The sequence below is a fragment of the Dipodomys merriami genome, unplaced genomic scaffold (genome assembly GCF_024711535.1).
Source record: "Dipodomys merriami isolate MVZ:Mamm:240054 unplaced genomic scaffold, mDipMer1.0.p SCAF_286, whole genome shotgun sequence".
NCBI lineage: Eukaryota > Metazoa > Chordata > Mammalia > Rodentia > Heteromyidae > Dipodomys > Dipodomys merriami.
This window is the reverse complement of record NW_027204337.1, coordinates 127,875-150,244: the sequence shown is the minus strand read 5'-3', so window position 1 is coordinate 150,244 and position 22,370 is coordinate 127,875. Positions and strand designations below refer to the sequence as shown.

Sequence of the window (22,370 nt, the reverse complement as noted above, 5' to 3'; positions counted from 1 at the left end):
TGGAAAATAATGTTTTTGTGTATTTCAGATTTTTCTATTTTTTTCTAGGAAATATTTACTGAAATTATTCATCAACGTACTCTTAATGCTTCCATTCTGAATCTCACTCTATGCCCATCACAACTCATAAGCTATTGTCCTGATGAGAGAATAGCAGCACTACCACTCTCCTATTTTCCTCCTACCTGCATAATACTAGTTTAAAAGAAAATGAGATCTCCTTTTGTACATTTCTTATTGTCTTTTTCTCTTTAAGAATGACTTCTGCCGGGCAGTGGTGGCTCATGCCTGTAATCCTACCTACTCAGGAGGCTGAGATCTGAGGATCGCGGTTCAAAGCCAGCCCGGGCAGGAGAGACCGTGAGACTCCTATCTCCAATAAACCACCAGAAAACCGGAAGTGGCACTGTAGGTCAAGTGGTAGAGCACGCGCCTTGAGCTGAAGAGCTGAGGGACAGCACCCAGGCCCAGAGTTCAAGTCCCACGACCGACAAAAAAAAAAAAGAATGACTTCTCTACAGACAAAGAATTGCTAACATTAAATACATTAGCACACCAAAGCCAGTTTGCCTCCATGTGAATTCTGGATTGACAATTCCTTGAGACAAAGGATCACCTAGTTCCCTGCCACACATGACTCAGGGGCACTAGGAATACTATCACTCTGTACAGCTCAAGATAAACAGACCAACTGGGCTCTGGACCCATCATCACCATTCAAGATGCTTTAACTCACCTGTAAAATTCTTGTCTGAGGCTTCTCTTCTCCATGGATCTGCACCTTGTTCCAGCATCACAATCAATTTAGGTTTAGGAACACAGTGTCCTATGATTAAGAAATACTGGAGAATTATTGCTCTTGCTGGGTCATCATTAACGTAAGGTCGCAGACATCCTGTTCACAAGGTTGCTCCTAAATCTGGTTCCTCAATTGTTTTTTGGGGGTTGGGGGTCCAGTTCTGGGGCCTAAACTCTGGTTCTGGGCACTGTCGGGCAGATCATCAGCTCAAGGCTAGCACTGTATCACATGAGCCACATAGCCAATTCTGGCTTTTTTTTTTTTTCTGCTTATGTGGTGCTGAGGAATCCAACACAGGGCCTCATGCATGGAAGGCAATTCCTCTGCCACTGAGCCACCTTCCCAGCCCATGGTTTCTCAATTGTTAATAGCTCCATGGTGGAGTAGCATCCAGCTTTGTGTTTATTTTGCCAACTGTGTGGCTTGAACTCAGCTCTTTTGCTAAAATCTAGCATTCTACTAGTTTGAGTCGTGGCTACATTTCTAGTTTTTGAATGGTTTATTGGAGATAAGAGTCTCATGGTCATTTTTCTACAGCTGCTGGTTTCAAATTGAAACCTTCAGATGTCAGCCTCCAGAGTATCTAGGATTGGTAGCCTGAAGCACTAAACCCTGTAGCAGGTTTGGCTTACAAATACACACTTTTACTTAATGATTTCCAGAGCATACTGTAAGTAGTAATGTATGTTCTATTCTAGACTGTAGATCCACCTATAATAATTACCCAAGTCTGGGAAGTCAGTCTCCTATTAGTGGATCATAGCTTAGAACTTCTGTCCAACTATTGATTTGCCTTCTTAAAGAACGAGAATAAAATTAACTCTTGTGTTACATATAATGAAGTTGAAGTTTCCCTTAGAAAAAAATAACACTTCCCATGGCCTCTAATCTTTTTTTTTTTTTTTTTAAGAAATTGTAATGGTCCAAATGCTTACACCTGTAATCCTACAGTTAGGAGGTGAGATCAGAAGAGGCAGGCTTGGAACCCACCTGGGCACGGAAACTCAGAATATACCCCAAAACAAAAGTGAAAATAGAATTGTGGCTCAAGCACTAGTGTAAAAGACAAACAACACCAAGCTATCAGACTCAAATTCGACTGGCTTATATACTAGCAGTTTTTTACATGGGAATAGACTGGAATCTTCTCCCTAAAGAACATAAATAGTCTAATGTCTACTAAAATAAAAGCACTTGATCTTCCAAATAAAAGTGACCTTTGCTCACCCAAGGACATGAGGTTGCTATAGGTTTCCAGCATTACATCTCTATGAAGGGTCCTCTGACCAGGATCCAGATCCTGCCACTCCTTCCAGGTGAAGTACACAGCCACATCATCAAATGACATCAGCTTCTGTAATGGCACATTTCCATCAAGAAATCAGACCTGGGTTATAAGAATTCCAACCTGGAATTTCATTATGCTGCATGTATGCTTTTGTCTTACATACAATGTTTGCAGCTAGCTTTGTTAACTATTCACTGGGAAAATTAAATACCAAACTAGAAATATTTGACAATACATAAACCTGGTCATTAAAATACACAGATTTGCAGGGTGCTGGTGGCTTATGCCTGTAATCCTAGCTATTCAGGAGGCTGAGGTCTGAGGATCAAGGTTGAAGGCCAGCCCAGGCAGGAATGTCCATGAGACACTTATCTCCAATAAACCACCAGAAAATGAAAGTAGCACTGTCACTCAAGTGGTAGCACTCACCTTAACCTGAAGAGCTGAGGGAAAACAACCAGACCCAGAATTCAAGCCCCAAGACCAATAAAAAATTACAGTTTCCATAATGCATGCAAACACATTTCTGCTGCTAGCAATAGAGACAAGATAAAAACTCTAAGGAGACAATAATCTGGCATGATAACATTAAGTCTAAGGAGGTGTCTGAAAAATTATATTATCATTTCTGATAAAAATTTCAGTACATACCAGGGTAAAAATGAATTAAACCAATATTTTTCCTGCATTTACACATACTGCTTCACCATAAATCCTATTTAGACCTTCTATTAACAAGTACTCTCAAAAGTAAGCAGCACACATTCAGGATATCACATGGAATACAGAACATAGAACATTGCTAGATCTATGAAAAGCAGTGTCCACATGAATATTAAAAAAAAAATAGTATCAGTACTCCAGAAAGTAACTAATGATTGATTAGGCCCTTATAAGATTTAATTGAGTTTCCACATAAAAATATCCGTGGTTTAACATGTTTGGTTTAAATGCTAAATATTGAAATATGGTCATAGATACCCTGATATTTCCTTCCCATGTAAAAAAGAACTGCTACCATGAAATTTTGTAAACTTTGCCTACATTCTACAATACAAAATAAAGGTGGAGGGAAAAAAATGTTCCTTACAAGGTTTTCATTTTAATAGCCCTTCACGGAAGGTGAAGGCAAATATAGAGAGGCTCAAGGAACACTCAAGATGACAAAAATGATAAATACGACCAAATGCTTAAATGTGTTACATATTCCTGAGTCCTTTCTCCAGTAGATCTCTAAGGTTATATTTTCACTTGTGTTAGTTAATAGTGAAATACCTCAGAGATCAAAATCAATTAGTGAGCAAACATCTGTGAGATGTTGTGACAAGTGATATTTCTAATAGAGAACATCTCGTCACTGTATTATTTTTTTTCAACACTAGTTCCAATCTTATACTGGCAGTGAATTAAAATATTCAACAGTAGTGGGAAGGAAAAACAAAACTGAATACCACATCAAATGAAGTTAGACCAACACAAAATCTGGAGAAAACAGATTTTCTTGTAGTGTATCAATTGGTAGAAGGAAGTACTTTTCTGTAGGGAACTCTGAAGTTGAGCTGAAGGGGAAAAGGTTTGAGATGTTGGAATTCCAGCCTGACACCACTGAGAAAACTGAGAGTTGGCGGCAGAAGGGTTAAAAGAGAATTCTGGAGAGGGTTAAGAGACTGGAGTACAGGCCTTTTCCATACTGTTGGAAAGATAGCATCTGAAACTGAGCTGCTGTTCACCTTGAAAGCTAGGTAAGGTGAACTCCATGTCTGCATTTTCTCTTGAAGCCAGTCTTCTGTCTCAGGAGAATAAGGAAACATGTTTTCCTCACAACCTGTTGTGGCTCTGATTGTACTATTAATATAGATACTTCAATTTTGCATGTTATGAATGCTAATCTTCCCTGTGTGAACTCAAGGAACTATGCTAGCTTGCTGGCGCCCAGGGACAAAGTGCCAAAGCGCCTTCGAAACCCTGGTTTCCCCTAAATCTGTTTATGTTTTTGTGTTTCTCTAATTTTCTTTGTTTCTGGAATCCTGTAGAACTCTCTAGGCAACAATTTTCCTATATTATGGGTAAGAAAAATGTCAATCCTAAGAGCCATGTCAGCAACATAAAGCTGATCACTAAGAAAATCTACTTCCAGATAGATCATTTGAAGAAACAACTGAGACACATATGGAGGAAAGAGGGATTGAAAAAAGAAAAAAATGATAAAAGATAGATACAAAGAGAGAGTAAGAAAAATAACCAACACTAGTGAGTAGAAAATCAAAAATGGAGAGAGAAAATAGAGGAAAGAAATCTTGTGAGAATGCTTTAGAAAACAAACAGGAATGTGTAGAAAGACCATAAAGCTTAGCAACAAATATAGGCTAAGTTTCTAGTAAGACCAAGACCATGAAGCAGTGCAAGAAGTATATATGGAGAGTAATTTAAGTACATATAGGTTAATCATTCCTTAAGAAAACACGAAGCTGTGCATGACCACACTATTTCAGCAATTCCAGGAAAATTTTATTGAGATAGTTTAATGTTACTCATGAGGAAGTGATCAGGTGGCAATCTATCCTTCACCTTCCATGAGAAGTAACCTGCTCGGTGTCATTACATCACATAACAGATGTGACTACATTTTATGCAACCATTCTGAAACCAATCTGAATTCAACTTAGAATATAACCATTCAATCTGCTAAACCTACAAGCAATCTTTATCTGCTAATTTACAAGCCTTCTTTATCCGATTTTTGAATATGTTCCTGAGGTTGAATCTGTGTGGTTGGTATTGTTTTTAATTCTTGGACATCATTAGGGTGATATAGTGGAATGGAAAACAAATGAAAAATAAAAAAAAATTAACTCACCAGAGATCCATTCATTCTTTCTTGCTGCTGACAATGAGCAGAAGATTCTGGAAGCATGGCTGGGATTTAAGGGAAATGATGCATTCAGAAATGAATCTGTGAGATTTTGGGCCCAGAATTTCCTCTGGCAAACATGATACATGGACTGGAAAACTGTAAATCCTTCTTTTTTTAATTTTTATTTATTTTTATTGTGAAAACGTAAAGCCTTCTTATAAGCAAAGAATTTTTAATGTCTTAGGCAGAGTATTAAAGTGTCTAATAAACACAAATCCAGCCCATTTCCTGATAGATAGATATTATTAAACCTACTAATTTATATATTTATGTACACACTAAATTGGAAAAAATGAAAGTTCCCACTGAAATTATTGAATAATTGAGAGCAGAAACATATATTTCCATTAAAAGTCATTCCTTATTACTGAATATACTTCAGGATGTATGAACTGCTTTTTTTTCCTTTTTTTTTTTTTTTTTGCCAGTCCTGGTGCCTGAACTCTGTGCCTGGGTGCTGTCCCTCAGCTCTTCAGCTCAAGGCTAGTGCTCTACCACTTGAGCCACAGCACCACTTCCAGCCTTTTCTGATTATGTGGTGCTGAGGAATCGAGCCCAGGGCCTCATGCATGCAAGGTAAGTACTCTACCACTAAGCCAACTTTCCAGCCCATGAACTGCTTTTTTAATGCAAAAGTTTCCTAGGAATCCATTGGATTTTGTGTTCTACCTCATTCATTCACATATTTAAACACCATGGAAAGCATGTATGATGTAAATCAGTAATTTTCACCCAAAGTTAGATAGAAAAATGTATATAGAATATATTTCTACCGGGCGCTGGTGGCTCATGCCTGTAATCCTAGCTACTCAGGAGGCTGAGATCTGAGGATCGCGGTTCAAAGCCAGCCAGGGCAGGAGAGACCATCAGACTCCTATCTCCAATAAACCACCAGAAAACCGCTGTAGCTCAAGTGGTAGAGCGCTCGCCTTGAGCTGAAGAGCTGAGGGACAGCGCCCAGGACTAGAGTTCAAGCCCCATGACTGATAAAAAAAAAAAAAAAAGAATATATTTCTTATGTTATACTATTACAATAATGGGTGTCAAATGGCACATTTCACTCTAACCATTGCACACATATGCAATGATTAGCAATTTGCCATTTAAAATGCTTTGTCCAAAGGGCCTTGAGTAAAGATGAGGTAATCGAGGTTTGAGAAGTCCCTAACGTTCATTTCCCTAAACAGTCATGCGAAGAACCTTGGCCATCCTAAAGATACAACACAAAATAATCGATATAGGCGTGACACACCTGAAGATAAGTAACAACTACAAAGCATACAATATTGAGTAAGACATATTGCCTCAAATTTTCTTCTGTGAATTTTCTTTTTAGGCCACATGTCCCAGACCAACACTTTCAGTACTACCAGGCATAACCAACTGATTAGAGCTAGCATTAGCAAATCAATAGATGGCACAATTAATGTAAGTTTGCATGATTACATACTAAAAATAACAGTGTTAACAGGATGAATAAATTAGCAAAAACAAGATTAGGGATTACTACAAGAATAGATACTTTCAGTCATAACAATTACCCCACCATCCCAAACCACAGCCTCAGGTACCCTCTCATAACTATGCTCTAGCTTATTCCTCATCACGCCACCTAGAAATTAGTTTACTCTTGCAACAACACAAAGTGATTGACAGTGGTGTAGGAAAGAGTACCACGTGAATCTGGTGCTCAGGGAAGTAGCAAAAATTTTTGCATAAGGCAAAGGAAGCTAGCAACATCTTCCCTTCCTGTGCTTTTCTGCTTCTTTCCTTTAGGGCTTCTCAGAATTGACAAGGTCTGTCCATTTAGGATGGAGATTCCTATTCATAGGGTGCTCTGCTTCAAACATTGCTAGGCTTCATTCCTAAAAATACAGGACCAGCACTCACTACTCCAATATCGCATGTACAACTGTCTCTAGAAACAGAGTCGAATACAAACGCTTGTGAACTCAAGCCAGGAGATTAAAACCTCAAGCCAAACAGATTAAAATATCTCTAGGAGAAAAATCACAGAAGCCCCAAATACAACTTCAATGTAAGAGGACTCAAGGCAGGCACACACCTCACAATTTCACTAGAATTCTTCCTGTACTCCTCTTACACCTAGGCAAAGCATATAAAGTCACGAGTTAATAGAAGAATCCCTTGGTCTTGGAGTACAAATGCACAATTCTTGGGCTCTCCTGGTCTGGACAATCACCCAGCTTGCTCTCAAACATTTGAACCTCAAGCAAATTATCAACTCCATACTGGAGAAAAGTATGGAGAGGGAAGTAGGCGCTTTGGCTCAAGTATCAAGCTCTCCCTCTGAGCTGAGGAGCTCCGGAATGCTGCTTGCAGGCCCAGAGTTCACCCCCCACCAAACAAACAGAAACAGAAAAACAAACAGAAACCCGTGGAGGGGAGACTCCTGCAGCAATCACACAATTCCTACCTGACATCAGTTCCAAAGCCTGAGATTCCTTCAAGTTACAGCTCCCAAGCTCCACTGCACAGAGCGGGGTGCAGGGCTCCTGGCTCACACCTATGGAAGGCAAAACTGTATTTCTGAGCACTTCCAGGGGCAAGGCAAAGGAAAAGAATCCGGAAGACGCAGACTTAAAACGCCCATTTTGGGCGGGGAGACGCATGTGCAAAAGCATCTTCTGCCCCACCTCCACCCTCCAAAAAACAAAAACAACCCAGGACTTTCAAAGAAAATATCCTCCATGGAGACTACAATTCCCACAATGCTCGGTGCCACCCTCCTACATACCTGGGAACAAGTGTGCTTGTGTGCAATGGGACTTTTCTCTCCCTGCTGTGGAAGTTAAGTTCAGTTTCTTGAAAACCACTGTTTCCTCTTGAAATACATAAGACCAACCAGAAAATGGATATATATGGGGAGAATTGGCTACATTGGCTTTTTGATTCTTAGTTCTAATGATGAAATTGAGGTTATGTGACTGCGTTGCTTATACCTTTCTGTTTATCAATGCCTGCCTTCTGCTGAATGTAAATTACATCTCTGTTTTGTCTTAAATTTCTTTTAATACATCCCCTCCTACTTTACAAAGGTATTCACAGCCACTAAACTTATACCTGGGTCACTTCCCATTGCTGTAATGTATACACTGGCATAAAATAGTGAGATTGTTAGGTAAATATGCAGAATAATACTTCTGGTGATTTGGATTTCACAAAAGCTAACAATTAATTTTCCAGAAACTCTCCAATTGTATCTATTAAATCAAATGAGTTTTTGTTCTTTTCTGAATTTTGCATTTCATTTAAGGATTTTATGTTTTCTTCTGTTGTTGGTCCTATGGCTTGAACTCAGAGCTTGTGCACTATCTGTGAGCATTTGCTGTGCTCTATTTGCATTTCCTTTAATACTTTCTTCAGGTAACTAGTGAAAAGTTCCCACACAGGGATTCTTATGAACCAGGCACACCACCTCCATTTCCCTTCACAGAGATAGTGGTGAGGGGGGTCAGGATGAATGCAGGAGAGATAGAAGAGTAAAGTTTAGGCTAGGCTATGTTGATGTGAAGCTTAATCACTTGCAAACCAGTCTGCTTTTGTCTTTTCATTTTGCATGTGAAAATCTCTTTAGAATTCTTACCTCTTCTCTGATCCTAACAGTTCCTCTCAGTAGCTTTAGGCTACATATCTAGGGGACCTCAGACTAGTCTTCTCAGACCTTAACCATTAAAGTATGCAGTAAATCTTTGTCTCCTGCCACAATCCCATCAGAACACAAGCAAGGCTCTGAGAGCCAATGGTATGATAATTAAGGAGACAGAGAGATGGCTGATGGCACAATTCTGCTATATTTCTCAAATTCGTGCGTAATATTGGTCTAGACCCACTGTGCCCAAAAGTGCAAACAGCACACATCTTTCCTCATTTTATTTCAATACATCTTTTCCACACAAGCCTCCTGTCAGTTAAAGCCCCAGGACAAAAGCTAGAACACACTTCCTCAAACCAAGAAAGGGCAAGGACTTGCAGGCCTGAGGGTGGGAGTCAATGGCCCTGAAGCCTTTGTTCACATTTTGTCTGCTCCTGGCAGGCACCTCAGGGTCTGCAACAGTCTCCCTCTCTCTTATCAGAGAACCTACACTTGTCTCTTCGGTGTTTATTGTGATATTTTGTAATCTCTTCCATAAAAAATAATTGGGAAACACTGGATTGAAAACTTTCACGTTTGATTTTAGTGTAAGGGTTCTCCATGTCTCTATTTTGGACCAGAAATATTCCTCATGAAAATGGGAATCAAAGAGCATATTTGAATGTATAGACTTCAACTTAAAAGCACCTCTAACAATATGAAGAAAAAATAATTTCATTCTTTAAAACTAAATTCCTGGGAAATGGGGCTGTGGCTCAAGTGGTAGAGCACTCACCTTGAGCTGAAGAGCTGAGGGACAAGTGCTCAGGCCCAGAGTTCTAGCCTCAGGACCAAAAAAAAAATCCTCCCTAAAACTTGATTCCTGAGACACAAAGAGATAAGGATCAGGTAAAAACTGGGGTGCTCCCAAGAGTACCTGTGAAATGTAGTTTTCTTTTCTTTATCTTTTTGTTGGGGGGAGGGGGTCCAGCCGTGGGGCCTGAACTCTCGACCTGGGCTCTGTCCCTCAGCTCTTCAGCTCAAGGATGGCGCTCCAGCACTTGAGCCACAGCGCCTCTTCCACCTTTATTATTTTAGTTTATGTGGTGCTGAAGAATCAAACCCAGGACCTCATGCATGCAAGGCAAGCGCTCTACCACTGAGCCACCTTCCCACCCCTCTTTTTTTTTTTTTTTGGGGGGGGTAGTCATGGGTCCTGAAGTCTGGGCCTATGTACTGTTCCTTGGCTCTTCGGTTCAAGGCTAGTGCTCTACCACTTAAGCCACAGTGCCACATCTGGCTTATTCTGCTTATGTGGTGCTGAGGAAACGAACCCAGGGCCTCATGCATGCAAGGCAAGCACTCTACCACTGAACCACCTTCCCATCCCTGAAATATAGTTTTCATTGTTCAAGCCTACATTTGTGATGAATTTCTTTATTCTTATACCCTTTTGTTTTGTTTTGTTTTGTTTTGGGTCATGCCACTTGAACTGTGAGCCTAGGAACCATCCCTCAGCCCTTCAGCTCAAGTCAAGTGCTCTACATTGTGAGCTAAAGCACCAATTCTGTTTTTCTGGTTTTTATTGGAGATAAGTGTCTCACAGACAATGCTGGCCAGGCTGACTTTGGACTGCGATCCTCAGGTTTCAGCCTTTTGAATAGCTAGGATTAAAGACATGAGGCACCTGCACCTATCTTGCATTTCTTTTCTTTTATGTCCCAGCCTTGGGGCTTGAACTCAGTGCCTGGACACTGTCCCTAAAATTTTGCTCAAAACTAGCACCCTACTCCTGGAGCCACAAATTCACATTTGGCTTTTTCTATGTATGTGGTACTGAGGACTTGAACCAGGGCTTCATGCAGGTTAAGTAAGCACTCTACCACTGTTTTAGGACAGCCACAACACAAACAGTGCTCTGGAAGGGCAATGGGATGATAATGGAACAGACTGAGACAAGGACAATGATGAATCTCTCTTTATTCCAGCAATAACCTTAGCTATTGACACTTTCTAGATCTGTCCAGTGCTTGCATCACATTTTTGAAGGACTCACTGTACCAACAAGTGCAGACCATATGCATTTTTCCTCATTCTATTTCAACCTTTGTCCACCAAACACCTAGAGGTAAGCCTCCAGGCCCAGAAGCTAAAAGGAACACTCCCTCCTACAAAAAGGGCAAGTACTTATAGCCCTGAAGGTTGCAGTCTGTGGTTCTGGAGCTTTTGCTCACACCGTGCCAGCTCTTGGCACCTCAGGGTCTGCACCACTTCCCCCTTTTTCATTTTGTAAATTGAGCAAGTGTCTATCAGCCTGAACCTGGAAAATCAGCAGATCATACATCTCAGGAAGAATGGAAGAAAAAAGAAATACCAATACAAGAACCAGGAAAATGCCTAAGAAATAGCAAGAAGAGTGCTAGTTCCCCAGGTGAATCCCTGAAGGTAATTGAGAAGTGATACAGCTAAGCCTGCATGGTGGAGTGACCAATACCAGATATCTGACCCTGAAGCTGCATAATGCCTAAGCTTAAATGATCAGAGGGCAAGATTACTCAAATATGTCACTGGATATTGGTACAAGTCATATTTCCATCATATTTAAGAAGGATAACACAGATGTATTGACAATTAGCATGACACATCATTTTTAACTGGCTCTTTAGCAGGTCTATGTGATTATAAACATACATCATTGCTGTTTCCAAATCATAAAACATATCACAATCATTTTATCTACTCCCACCGGAATACCAAGGGTCCAGAAACATTTCAAACTAAAGCATTAACATGTTGTGCTGTATATATGGTTTCTACAAGGATCACAGGAGAAGCAGTAGCGCTAGCAAGAAGAGTCAGGGTAGCAATAATGAAGGCAACCTATATTCCCCAAAATCTGCAGCAATGGCTAAGAGTCCTCTGAACCTTAAAAGCAAACCAAGACCCAAACTTATTATACCATGGTTCTATCAACTGAACATGCAATGTAAGTTAAGGGGATTGCATAGTAAGCTAGGATTACTCATGCAGTTAGTGAGAATATAATTGTTCCTGCAAGAGGCATGAAACACCACCCCACCCTTGAAAACCATACCCAGCCCACTACTAGCCTATATGGATACAAACACAAGCTTGCACAGTAAATGATACAAAACCATGAAACAGGACAGGTCTCTGAACAGAGGTATGGGATGGTGAGACGCATTAGTTCAAATAGGCCTCATGGCAGCAGCCAGGCTCAAGATGTCAGGGTGAGCTTGTCCACACAAACAGACAAACATGGGAGCCAGCAAGGTACCACTAATCACAACACTCCTCTGAGACCAGTCCTGCCTTACATACTGGGAGACTCCTACCACCAAAACTGTGGACAAGGTGTGAAATCCACTGGCCCTCCTGGGTGATGGATCATCACAACCATGGGAATCACTGGGCATAATGGAACCCAAGAGGGATGCACCACATCTCCTGCCAAAGGAATCCTACAAGTGTTATGCATAAGCTCCATCTTTTTCCATTGGTTCACCTTTTCCTCCAGAGGAAGTCAGAAACATAATCTATCCCTGAATACCTTACCGTACTTGTACCTTCTACCTCAGGATCTGCAATAGTCAATAACTGTAACCAATGAAATAAGAGGATATAATATTTGTATAATAATGAGGCTTACGTCTGTGAGCAATGAACAATTCAAAAATAATGTAGGAAGTAAATTCTATTTATACTAGTATAATAAACATAATACTTAGAAATGAATGTTTGAAAAATGTAACCAAGAACAAGGACAACTATGGGACACAGCTAGTTTAGAAAGCACCCATTTTTACCTCATCCTTATGTCCTTGCCTCCCAGGAACTTACTTTTAACTTTTCAGAAAGAAAGAATTATTCTTCCTTCATATTTTATAGGTGCTCCAATGTTGCCATCTATACATCCAAATGTGCCTCACGATCTCCATTTTCAGGAGGAATAGCTAAGGTCCACTAAAAGAGGGATGGAAAACCCTTACACTGGAGGACTGAATATAAGGCATGAAAATTTCCTACACAATCCTTCCCAGTCATGATGTGTAGAAAGGATCATCAACAATCACAACAAACCCTTAAGAGACAAGCTTAGAATGTCTGATATGAGGAAGGGAGGCAAAAGATTTATTCCACAGTGTAATGGATGCAGTCTGGGAAGACAAGTCTGAGGACCCCTAGATATGTGGCCTAGACTAGCTGACAGGAACTTCTAGGTTCAGAGAAGAGGTCGACAATCAAAACAAAATAGGATATGCAAAACAGAAAAGTAAAAACACACTGGTTTGGAGCAAGTAATGAAGCTTCAAATGAACATGGACCTGCCCTGAACTCTACCTCCTCCCACATTCATTCAGATCTACCTAGAAAACTATTTTTTTAAGAGTCTTGGAGGAGGAGTAACATTTTCTAAAAATCACCTGGGAGGAAACTTTTCACTACTCCCCTGAAGCAATTAATAAAAGAAAGGCAAGTACATTACAGCAAATGCTCAGACAGTGCCCAAGCTCTGAGTTCAAGCTACAGGACCAACAACAAAATGAGGGATATTCTTTATAAGGAAAGGCAAATTTCATATGCAAATAACCAAAAACTCCTTAAAATTTCATACATGGAATTTGGGAGTTTCTGGGAAAGTAATGAGTAGAATTTGACAAATCAATTTAATTCAAAGATTATAAAGTATATCTGTCTTTACCTTCTGTTATTTTATTCCAATATATATATTAGAACAGGGGTAGATGATGCCAGAATCAATCATTTTACTGTCTGCAAGAACTTTTTTTTTTTTTTTTTGGTCGATCTTGTGGCTTGAACCCAGCCTGAGCAGTGTCCCTGCGTTTTTCAGCTCAAAGTGAGCTCTCTCCCACTTGAGCCACAAGGCCACTTCCATTGTTTTGGTAGTTACATGGAGATAGGACTTATGAACTTTCCTGCCCAGGCTGGCTTTTAACAGGGATCCTCATATCGAAGCTTCCTTAGTACCTAGGATTACAGGCATGAGCCATTGGCACCCAGCTGCAAATACCTTTGTAAAATGACAGGGGAGATACTCAAAACTTTAAGGAAAAACAGAGACATAATTTACATTCAGCAGAACGTACTTTTTGAACAAAAACAAAAAAAAACTTCGTATTTCATAACCTTAATTATATTAAAATAACTAAGAATTAAAAAGCCAAATTATGCAATGCTCCTAATACATTTTTGTTTTTCAATGGTCTCACAATATTTATGTTGGTAAACTGAATTTTCAAGAAACTTACCTAAGTTTCCGCAGCTGGGAGAGAAAGGTTCCCATGCATCCTTGCACACTTAGGACCAAGTGCCTTGTGCCAGTCAAAACCCTGTAACAAGCCCACTTCCTCTAGGTGAATTGTGCATGCATTCTGGGAATTGTAGTTTCTATCGGGGCATAGACCTTTGAAAGTGTGTGGGGGAAGATCACAGGGGGTAAATCAGGAGAGGTGGGGGTGAGGGGAACAGGCACCAGTGCCTCTTTGTCCACTGTTCGTGTTTTTGGTTTGCAAATTTGGGTTACTTTGCTTTTCCCTTGCTGCTGGAAGCGCTCTGAAATACAGCTTTGCACTCCATAGTCTGAGCCAAGAGGTAGAAGCCCAGCTTCTCTTTTTCAGGGGAACTTGGGAGCTGTAACTGGAAGCAATCTGAGGCTCCTAGCCAGAGTCTGCCCTTCCCATCTTTCTCCAGTCTGCGGTGGATGATATTTTATGGGCTCATAGGTTTGTGCTGCCATTAGCACTTGTTCCTCCAGGTGCCAGAAAGTGGCTCACAAACCTCTGGTCCTCTTGACAAGGACAGTCAGGAGTTGTGCGTTTATACTTCTGAACCTAGAGATTCTGGTACTCACCCATGTGACTTTATGAGCTTCCTTTTTGTGCATTGTAGCCAATGAATGGTAAACATTCCTTGAAAATATCTTATATAAACATATTGATCCTCTTTTCATCCTCTGCACTTCCAATGACTTTAGAAACTTTCAAAATGCTGCTGGCACAGATATACTCCAATTGATGTGTCTGTTCTGACAAATTACAATTTCTCCCCTAATTTAATTAGCCTATTTTACATCACTTAAAATGAGAGAGACTGGCTGGGCAGGTGGTTCAGTGGTAGAGTGCTTGCCTTGCATGAATGAAACCCTGGGCTTGATTACTCAGAACCACATAAGCAGAAAAGACCAGCAGTGTACTGTGGCTCAAGTAGTAGAGTGCTAGCTTTGAGCTGAAGGTCAGAGGGACAGTGCCCAGGCTCAGAGTTCAGACCCCACACCGACAAAAAAAAATGAGAGAGATTTCCTATACATGTATACCAAAAACAATTGTTAAAATATAATTTGAATACAATACAATGCCCTTGATATGTGTCTGCCTGTCCTGATTCTTGAACTCAAGGTCTGGAAACTGACCTCGAAATTATTTGGTTCAATGCTAATGTTCTACCACTTAAGCCACATTTTCACTTCCGACTACTTTGGTAGTTTATTGGAAATAAGTCTCTCAGACTTTCCTATCCCCCTGACTTCAATCTGTGATCCTTGTAGGGTTTCTTCATGTCCATCCCAGGGGACCACAAGCAGGCACAGGAGAAAGATTATTATAAGGTTTATTAGTAGGACCATATTTCCCAGGAGAGGGAGCACAAGCATTTGTCCCTCTTCTGGTTGCAACAGGATCTGGGGGGCAGGAAGTGAGTTAAGTACATGCTCAGGTGAGTCTGAGATGAGAGAGGGAGTGGCCAGCTGTACTGAGGGAACTCTAGGTCTGGGAGGAGCTCAGGCCTGGGTGGAGCTGAGGACTAAAAGTGAGGATAATACTAACTTTCCTTAGATCTCAGCCTTCTGAATACCTAAGATTACAGCTATTAGACATGATAGCCCCGTTACAATGCTTTTTTTTAAAATTCAGATTATGTTCTAATGCAATAATATGAAATAGAAAACTTGAAAGTTTTAAGGCAGGATGTTCAGTCACTAATGTGTATGAGGACAGTCCAAATCCCAAAACACAGAAAATGCCCCCACCTTGAAATCTGTAACACTCCTGATCTTAAGAATTGTGAATGTGAACACTTAGTCTAAAATAAATTCTTTTAAGTTTTTCAAAGTAATAAAACATTCTTGTGACAGAAAGACCCAGTAGTAATGCGCAAGTATTGCTTTTAAAGGATTCATAGTGTCTTTCTGAGCAAAAACTACCTCACTGAAGTAAACAGAATAGATTTTCCCTTTTTGTATATGTCACTGTAAAGGTGATGTATTTTATATTAACAATTACCATTCTACATAATTGTAAAAACTACATCACTACTCGATAACAGAATATCCTGTGTAATCAACCAATAAGTACAAGCAAAAGCACATAGGGATATAATTTGTTGGTTTTAATTTTGATGGATCTACATTTTGGGGTGTATTTTCTGTTAATATTGTGTAGTAACACATAAGACTTCAATTTACTGGTGCCTTGGCTGGGGATGGTTGACTGAGATTTTGTCACTCCTTTGACCAGCATTTTATGTTGCATCTTTATGAGGCCCTGTATCTCCAGCAGAATGGACATGATTCTTAATATCACTGCTTAGGCAAGTGATGGACTTCTCAATCTCTGTTTATGTGATCATTACTGATGTACCTTTGGCCAAAGCAGGTTCAAACTCAAATTGCAAGTCATTGTACAAGGTATGCTAGTTATTTGCATAAAGGGAAATGTGCCATATGACAACCATTACTGAAATATTATAAAACAAAAAATATGTGTTGTATATATTTTATATCTATAACTTTGTATGAAAATACTGTTCATAACATACATGTGTTTGAATATGTAAATAAATGAGGTAGAGTACAAATAATCAATGGAATCCTAAGATATCTTTACCTTAATAGAAAAATAGTTTACATATCCCTAGGTGTATTTCAGTGATAATTACTTTTAGTTAACAGGTGGCATGTTTTCCTTTTTTGGGTTCAATTTTTCAACAATCTTTTGTAGGAGCTTTAGTTTTTTATTTCTTTTTTTTGGGGGGGGAGGGGGGTCTGGTGGTGGGGCCTGAACTCTGGGCCTGGGCCCTGTACCTTAGCTCTTCAGCTGAAGGCCAGCGCTCTACTACTTGAGCCACAGTGCCACTTGCAGCTTTTTTTCTTTTTGATTATGTGGTGCTGAGGAATCGAACCCATGGCCTCAGGCATACAAGGCAAGTGCTCTACCACTGAACCACCTTCCCAGCCCCCGTGCATATGTCTTTAGTGGACACTTTAATCCTCTTCTTAAGACAGGAATAATTCTTGTCCCATTGGAAGGCTTTTCCAGCCCACATATCATGTTTTGAGCAGGAACATCTAGGGGAAAATCCCACAGGTTCTTTTCTGACTCCCTTATTTGCCTTCACTCCTAGCCATGGTTCCAGAATCTTTATTCATTGTCAACAGCAAGAAAGAATGAAAGGATCTCTAGTGAGATTCTTTTATTTCTTATTTTGTTTGACATTCCATATTATGAACCTAAGGGTGTGCAAAAATGAAGAAAATAAAAGAAAAGAAAAAAGAATCAGCTTCAGGAACATGTTTCTAAAAAAGTTAAGATGTAGCTGGACGCCAGCGGTTCACACTTGTAATCCTAGCTACTCAGGAGGCTGGGAGCTGAGGATCAGGGTTCAGAGCCAGCCCAGGCAGGAAAGTCTGTGAGACTGTTATCTCCAATAAACCACTAGAAAACCAGAAGTGGTGCTGTGGCTCAAGCAATAGAGCACTCGCCTTGAGCTGAAGAGCACAGGGACAGAACCAAAGCCCAGAGCTGAAGCCCCAGGACCGCCAAAAAAAAAAAAAAAAAAAGCTGAAGATGGCTTGGAGATTTAGCAGATTATAAAATCAGTCATTCTAAGTGAAGATATGCTTCAGTTTGTTTCTACTTTTTCTAGTGTGAGAGAAAGTTGTCCCACTAGTTAATGTGATTCAGTGACACCTAGGAGATGACTTCTCATAGAAAGTGAAGGATGGCTAGCAACTGCTCAGACATCACATCCTCATATGTAATATTAAACTATCCTAATGAAATTTTACTGGATTTGCTGAAATAGTGTGGTCAAACATAACTTCAAATATTCTACAGGACTGAGTGAGCTAAAAGTACTTCACTTAATCTCTGTAAATACTCTTGGACTGCTTTGTGCTCTTTGTTTTACTTGAAACTTAGGCTGAGTTTGATGGTATTTATAGAAATCTCTGTTTTTCTCTATGGTGCTCTCATAGGAGTTCTCTTTCCTATTTTCCCAATTCATTCTATTTTTCATCTTTATTAATTTTTTTCTTTCTTTTGTATTACATTTATTTATTGTGAAAATACCATAAAGGGAGGTTACAATTACATGGGCAAGATAGTGAGTACATTTCTTATCATGCATTGTTGCCTCCTCCTTTGTTTCCCTTTACCATCCTTCTTTCTTCTTTTTTTTCTCAGTTGGAGGTCTGGAACCCTGGGCCTACTGGCTATACTTAAACTCTGCAGCTCAAGGATAGTACTCTACCAGTGGTGCTACATTGCCACTTCCAGTTTTCTAGTGGTTAATTGGAGATGCAAGTCTCACAGATAGTCCTGCCTGGGCTGGCTTTGAACCTCTATGCTCAGATCTCAGCCACCTGAGTAGCTAGGCTTACAGGCATGAGCCACCACCATGTGAGTTCACTAGCTTTATTTCTCTCTTAATTTTTCTTTTCTTCAAATGTTTTATCTGGGAAGTAGATTCTCTTACTGATCAGTTTTCTTTTGGTGACATGGCTCTTAGATTTGACATTTTTGTTATTCATTATACAGGAAAATTGTTCCTAAACATAAAATAATTTGAGTTTCCAGATTCTATTATCTGTCTCTTGTTTAACCTTATTTGATGTGGTTCCTGCAGTTTTCCTTTTTCTTCTTGCTCTGCTTGAATATTTGCATTCACTGATATTATAACATAGAAGCTGGTTGTGAAAATAAACATACAGTGACTATGGTTTTCGTATTGGAAATATCACTAATGGCAAATTCTGACATACATTTGCTAAGTAGTAAACTTTAATCTCAGGAACTTCAATACTAAATAGCATGTGTGGCAATGTATCCTCGGGAATCTAGTGGAAGAAATGGTTCAGGAATATGTGACACATTTGAGCAATAGTCAGTGAAATCATCTTTTAAACCTACACAGATTATAATAATTTGTATTTTTGTCCATGTGTGTTTGTTATTAATGCTATTTGTAGTGTGTATTTCCAACTAAACACTGTTTGAGCATGTGTTCAAACACTTTCAGTTTGTTTGTTATTTTACTAGGTAAAATAGATATGTTTGTCACCCATATGTCTTCACAGAATCCAAAATTTGATTTTTCCATGTTTCTTTGGATGATAGGTCTATCTATGTAGTCCAGCAAGCTCTTATTTGTTAAATAAGTTTATTTATTGTGAAAATACCATACAGAGGGGTTACACTTACATGAACAAGATAATGAGTACATTTCTTATTAAGCATTGTTGCCTCCTCCTTTGTTTTTCCCCTACCATCCCAGCCCTCCCATCTCCTGGACTACACTCCCCCACCCACCTCCAAGCAAGCTCTTCATCTTTTTATGTAGCCTAGGCTGGCAAATAATCTTTCTTGAGTTTCCCAAGTCCAGGGAGAATACTTGTGTTTCAGACTGTGTGTGGCTACATTAGCCATTCTTATGTGTACAATTCATTGATAAAACACTGGGCCACACTGTTGTGAAGCCATTCCATCCATCCAGCTACAACACTTTTCATCTTCCATCTGTGAAGCTGTTTAATCATTGAATAGGCAGCCCCTGTTCCTCTCTATCCCAGTCTCTGGAATCATCCTACATTTGGGCTCCACAAATTTGTTGATCCTTGAAAGCTCAGTAAGGGCAATTATACCATGGCTGTTCCTTTATGACTGGTGTGTTTTATTTAGCTAATTTTACTTAAAGTTCATTCCTGCCATAAAATGTAGTAAAGTTTTCTCCTTTGAACACATTTATTGGTTTACATGCTTCAATGTTTTGCTTATTGTGAGTAGATTTTGAGAAGTGATTCTCCAAGCATTTGTTGTACTCCCTGCTTTATCTGCTGTTGCACACAAGCATAGAAATGCTGGACCATATTCCTATATAATTCTATGTTTAGTTCTTTTTAGGACTCCTCGTACCATCTTTGATAGATTATTTGTTTGTTTGTTAGGTCGATCAAGGGGCTTGAACTCAGGGCCTGAGCCGTACTCCCTCAGCTCTTTAGCTCACGGCTAGCGCTCTACCACTGGAGCCACAGCAACATTTCTGGTTTTCTGGTGGTTTTATTGGAGATAAGAGTTTCACGGATTTTCCTGCCCATGCTGGCATTGAACCGTGATCCTCAAATCTCAGCCTTCTGAGTAGATATGATTACAGGTGTGAACCACGGGTACCTGGCTTCATCTTTGATATTTTTATATACATGACAGAAATGCACCAAGGTTCACATCCTTTTCACATCTTTCCTAGCTTTTCTGAGACTTTGGGAGTATTTTTGTTGTTTTTATTTAAAACTATGTCCATACTAGCATGCATCAAATGTTATTTTATTGGAATTTTGATTTGAATTTTTCTCATGACTACAGATATTAAACTATTTTTTATTTTAATGTACTACATGTGTATGTCATTTTTAGAAAAATCTCTTCAATCTTTTTCCAACTTTAAAATTAGATTTTGTTGTCTGCATTACTTGAAGGATTTTCTTTATATTTTCTAATTCATATTGGTTAGCAATCCATTTAGAGATATATGCAAATATTTCTCACATACATGCTTTTTTTCCTTTATTGGTAGTGTTTTTCAATATACAAGGTTTTCATTTGTATTTATTTATTAGTTATTTATTTATATATTGTAGGTCATGGGGCTTGAACTCTGGGCCTGAATGCTGTCCCTCAGCTCTTAAATTCAAGACTAGCACTCTACCACTTTGGCCACAGCACCATTTCTGGTTTTCTTTTGATTTACTGGAAGTAAGAGTTTCACAGCTATACCTGCTCAGGCTGACTTTGAGACCCGATCTTCAGATCTCACCCTCTTGAGTACCTAATATAACAGGTGTGATCCACCAGAGACTCACATTGTTTGTTTGTTTCTTTGTTTTTTCCAAGAGGTAGTTTTGGAGTTTTATTTATGGGGTTACTGTCAAATCTTGCTTTATTTTTTTTTTCTTTTCTTTTTTCTCAGCAGTGAGTCCTGAACTGTTTTCCTGGGTGCTGTCACTCTGCTGTTCAGCTCAAGGTGAGTACATTACAGATTGAACCAAAGGAACACTTCCAACATTTTGCTTATGTGGTACTGAGGAATTAAACCCAGGGCCTTATGCATGATAAGCACGCGCTCTACCACTGAGCAATCTTCCCAGACCAGTTACTGTCAAATCTGATGCCATGAAACTTTCCTCCCCATCTCTCTTCTCTTCTTTTCCCTTTCCCTCTTTTCCCCTCCTCTCCACTATTCTCTTGTCCTCTCTTCTTCCTTCTTTTTCCTGACCTTTGCTTCCCTTCTCTCCCTCCTCCACTCATCTTCTTTTCCCTTTATATCTGAGATGAAGACTTGCTAGTATCACTACAGTTAGGTTTCTAACTTAGAAACACAGTAATAAACATACCTCATGGTTTTCTTGAGCTACTATTGGAGCTTGAACTTCAGGTCTCATAGTCAGTCAACTTCCTCACTCACTGTTGGCACTATCACTTGAGCCATACCTCTAACCTGTTCATTAGCTGCTTAGTTTGAGTTGTCTATCCAGGCTGGCTTGCAGACCTCAGTTTCCTCCTTAGTAGCTAGGCTAAAATGACAGTCTGAGCAAGAAGTACTTGCCTTGATTTTTCTTACTTCAACATTTAACATTAATACTTAATTGGATACTACAATGAAATAATTTCTTGTTTATGGTTTATGTAGAGTTATTTTGCAACCTAAACTGAAATAGTTTATCTTTCAAATTAAGTGTTGTATTGTTTTTCTAACAACTGTACCTGTTCTACCTGTGGTAGATTTTCTTCACTAAGCAGATCGTTTATGCTGGAGGTATTGTTTTATAATTAATGTAATTTAATCTTATTATGGAGGTGATGTATAGAGAGATATGTCATGAGTGAGGTAAAAAATACCCTTCGTTTCATACAGTGTCTTCCATGCCTTCATTCTCTCCCAATCTCTCCCTCTTATCTCTACTCTTGAGTTGTATATTTTACTTTCATCATCCTATTTCCCTCACATTCTATGACAATGCCACACCCACCAGAAGATATACATGTGAATACACCATACATAATTGAAAACAACTGTTTTTATTTCACAAGTGAAGTAAGAAAGTAGCTCTCTTTAATAAATCACAATGATAGCATACATATATTTTTACATATTCATTCTAGTTTCCTTCTGTTTATTTTACTGTTAGATTATTGGAAACATATTGTTGGATTTTTTTGTATTTATATCATAGATTTATTTGTCATACTGATTTCTAGACAATTTGTCTTTAGATCTATTGTCAGTGTGTCTGTCTTGGTAAATATAACTGCATAGTGCTTTATAAACAGCATTTAGTAAAGATAATGCTATCCCTGTGTGTGTTTCTAGTGACCATTTGTCTAGTTATACAATCATTAAGAGGAAAATTACTTCTCCAATCATAATGATAGATTAAAGAAATTATCATTCTTTGTCCTTTTAA

At 39.2% G+C, this 22,370-nt stretch overlaps 1 protein-coding gene across 1 annotated transcript in view; it reads right to left on the bottom strand.

Annotated features, from left to right (window-relative positions):
• The window catches only part of LOC138838622 (zinc finger protein 568-like), a 38,627-nt gene that overhangs the window by 6,075 nt on the left and 10,182 nt on the right, over positions 1-22,370 (bottom strand). Inside the window, exons 4-7 of the mRNA XM_070038027.1 lie at positions 7,439-7,528; positions 4,945-5,003; positions 2,027-2,153; positions 737-826 (exon numbers count right to left, since the gene is read on the bottom strand). Of these exons, the coding sequence (XP_069894128.1) occupies positions 737-826; positions 2,027-2,153; positions 4,945-5,003; positions 7,439-7,528 (366 nt within the window). The remainder of the gene's footprint in view (positions 1-736; positions 827-2,026; positions 2,154-4,944; positions 5,004-7,438; positions 7,529-22,370) is intronic.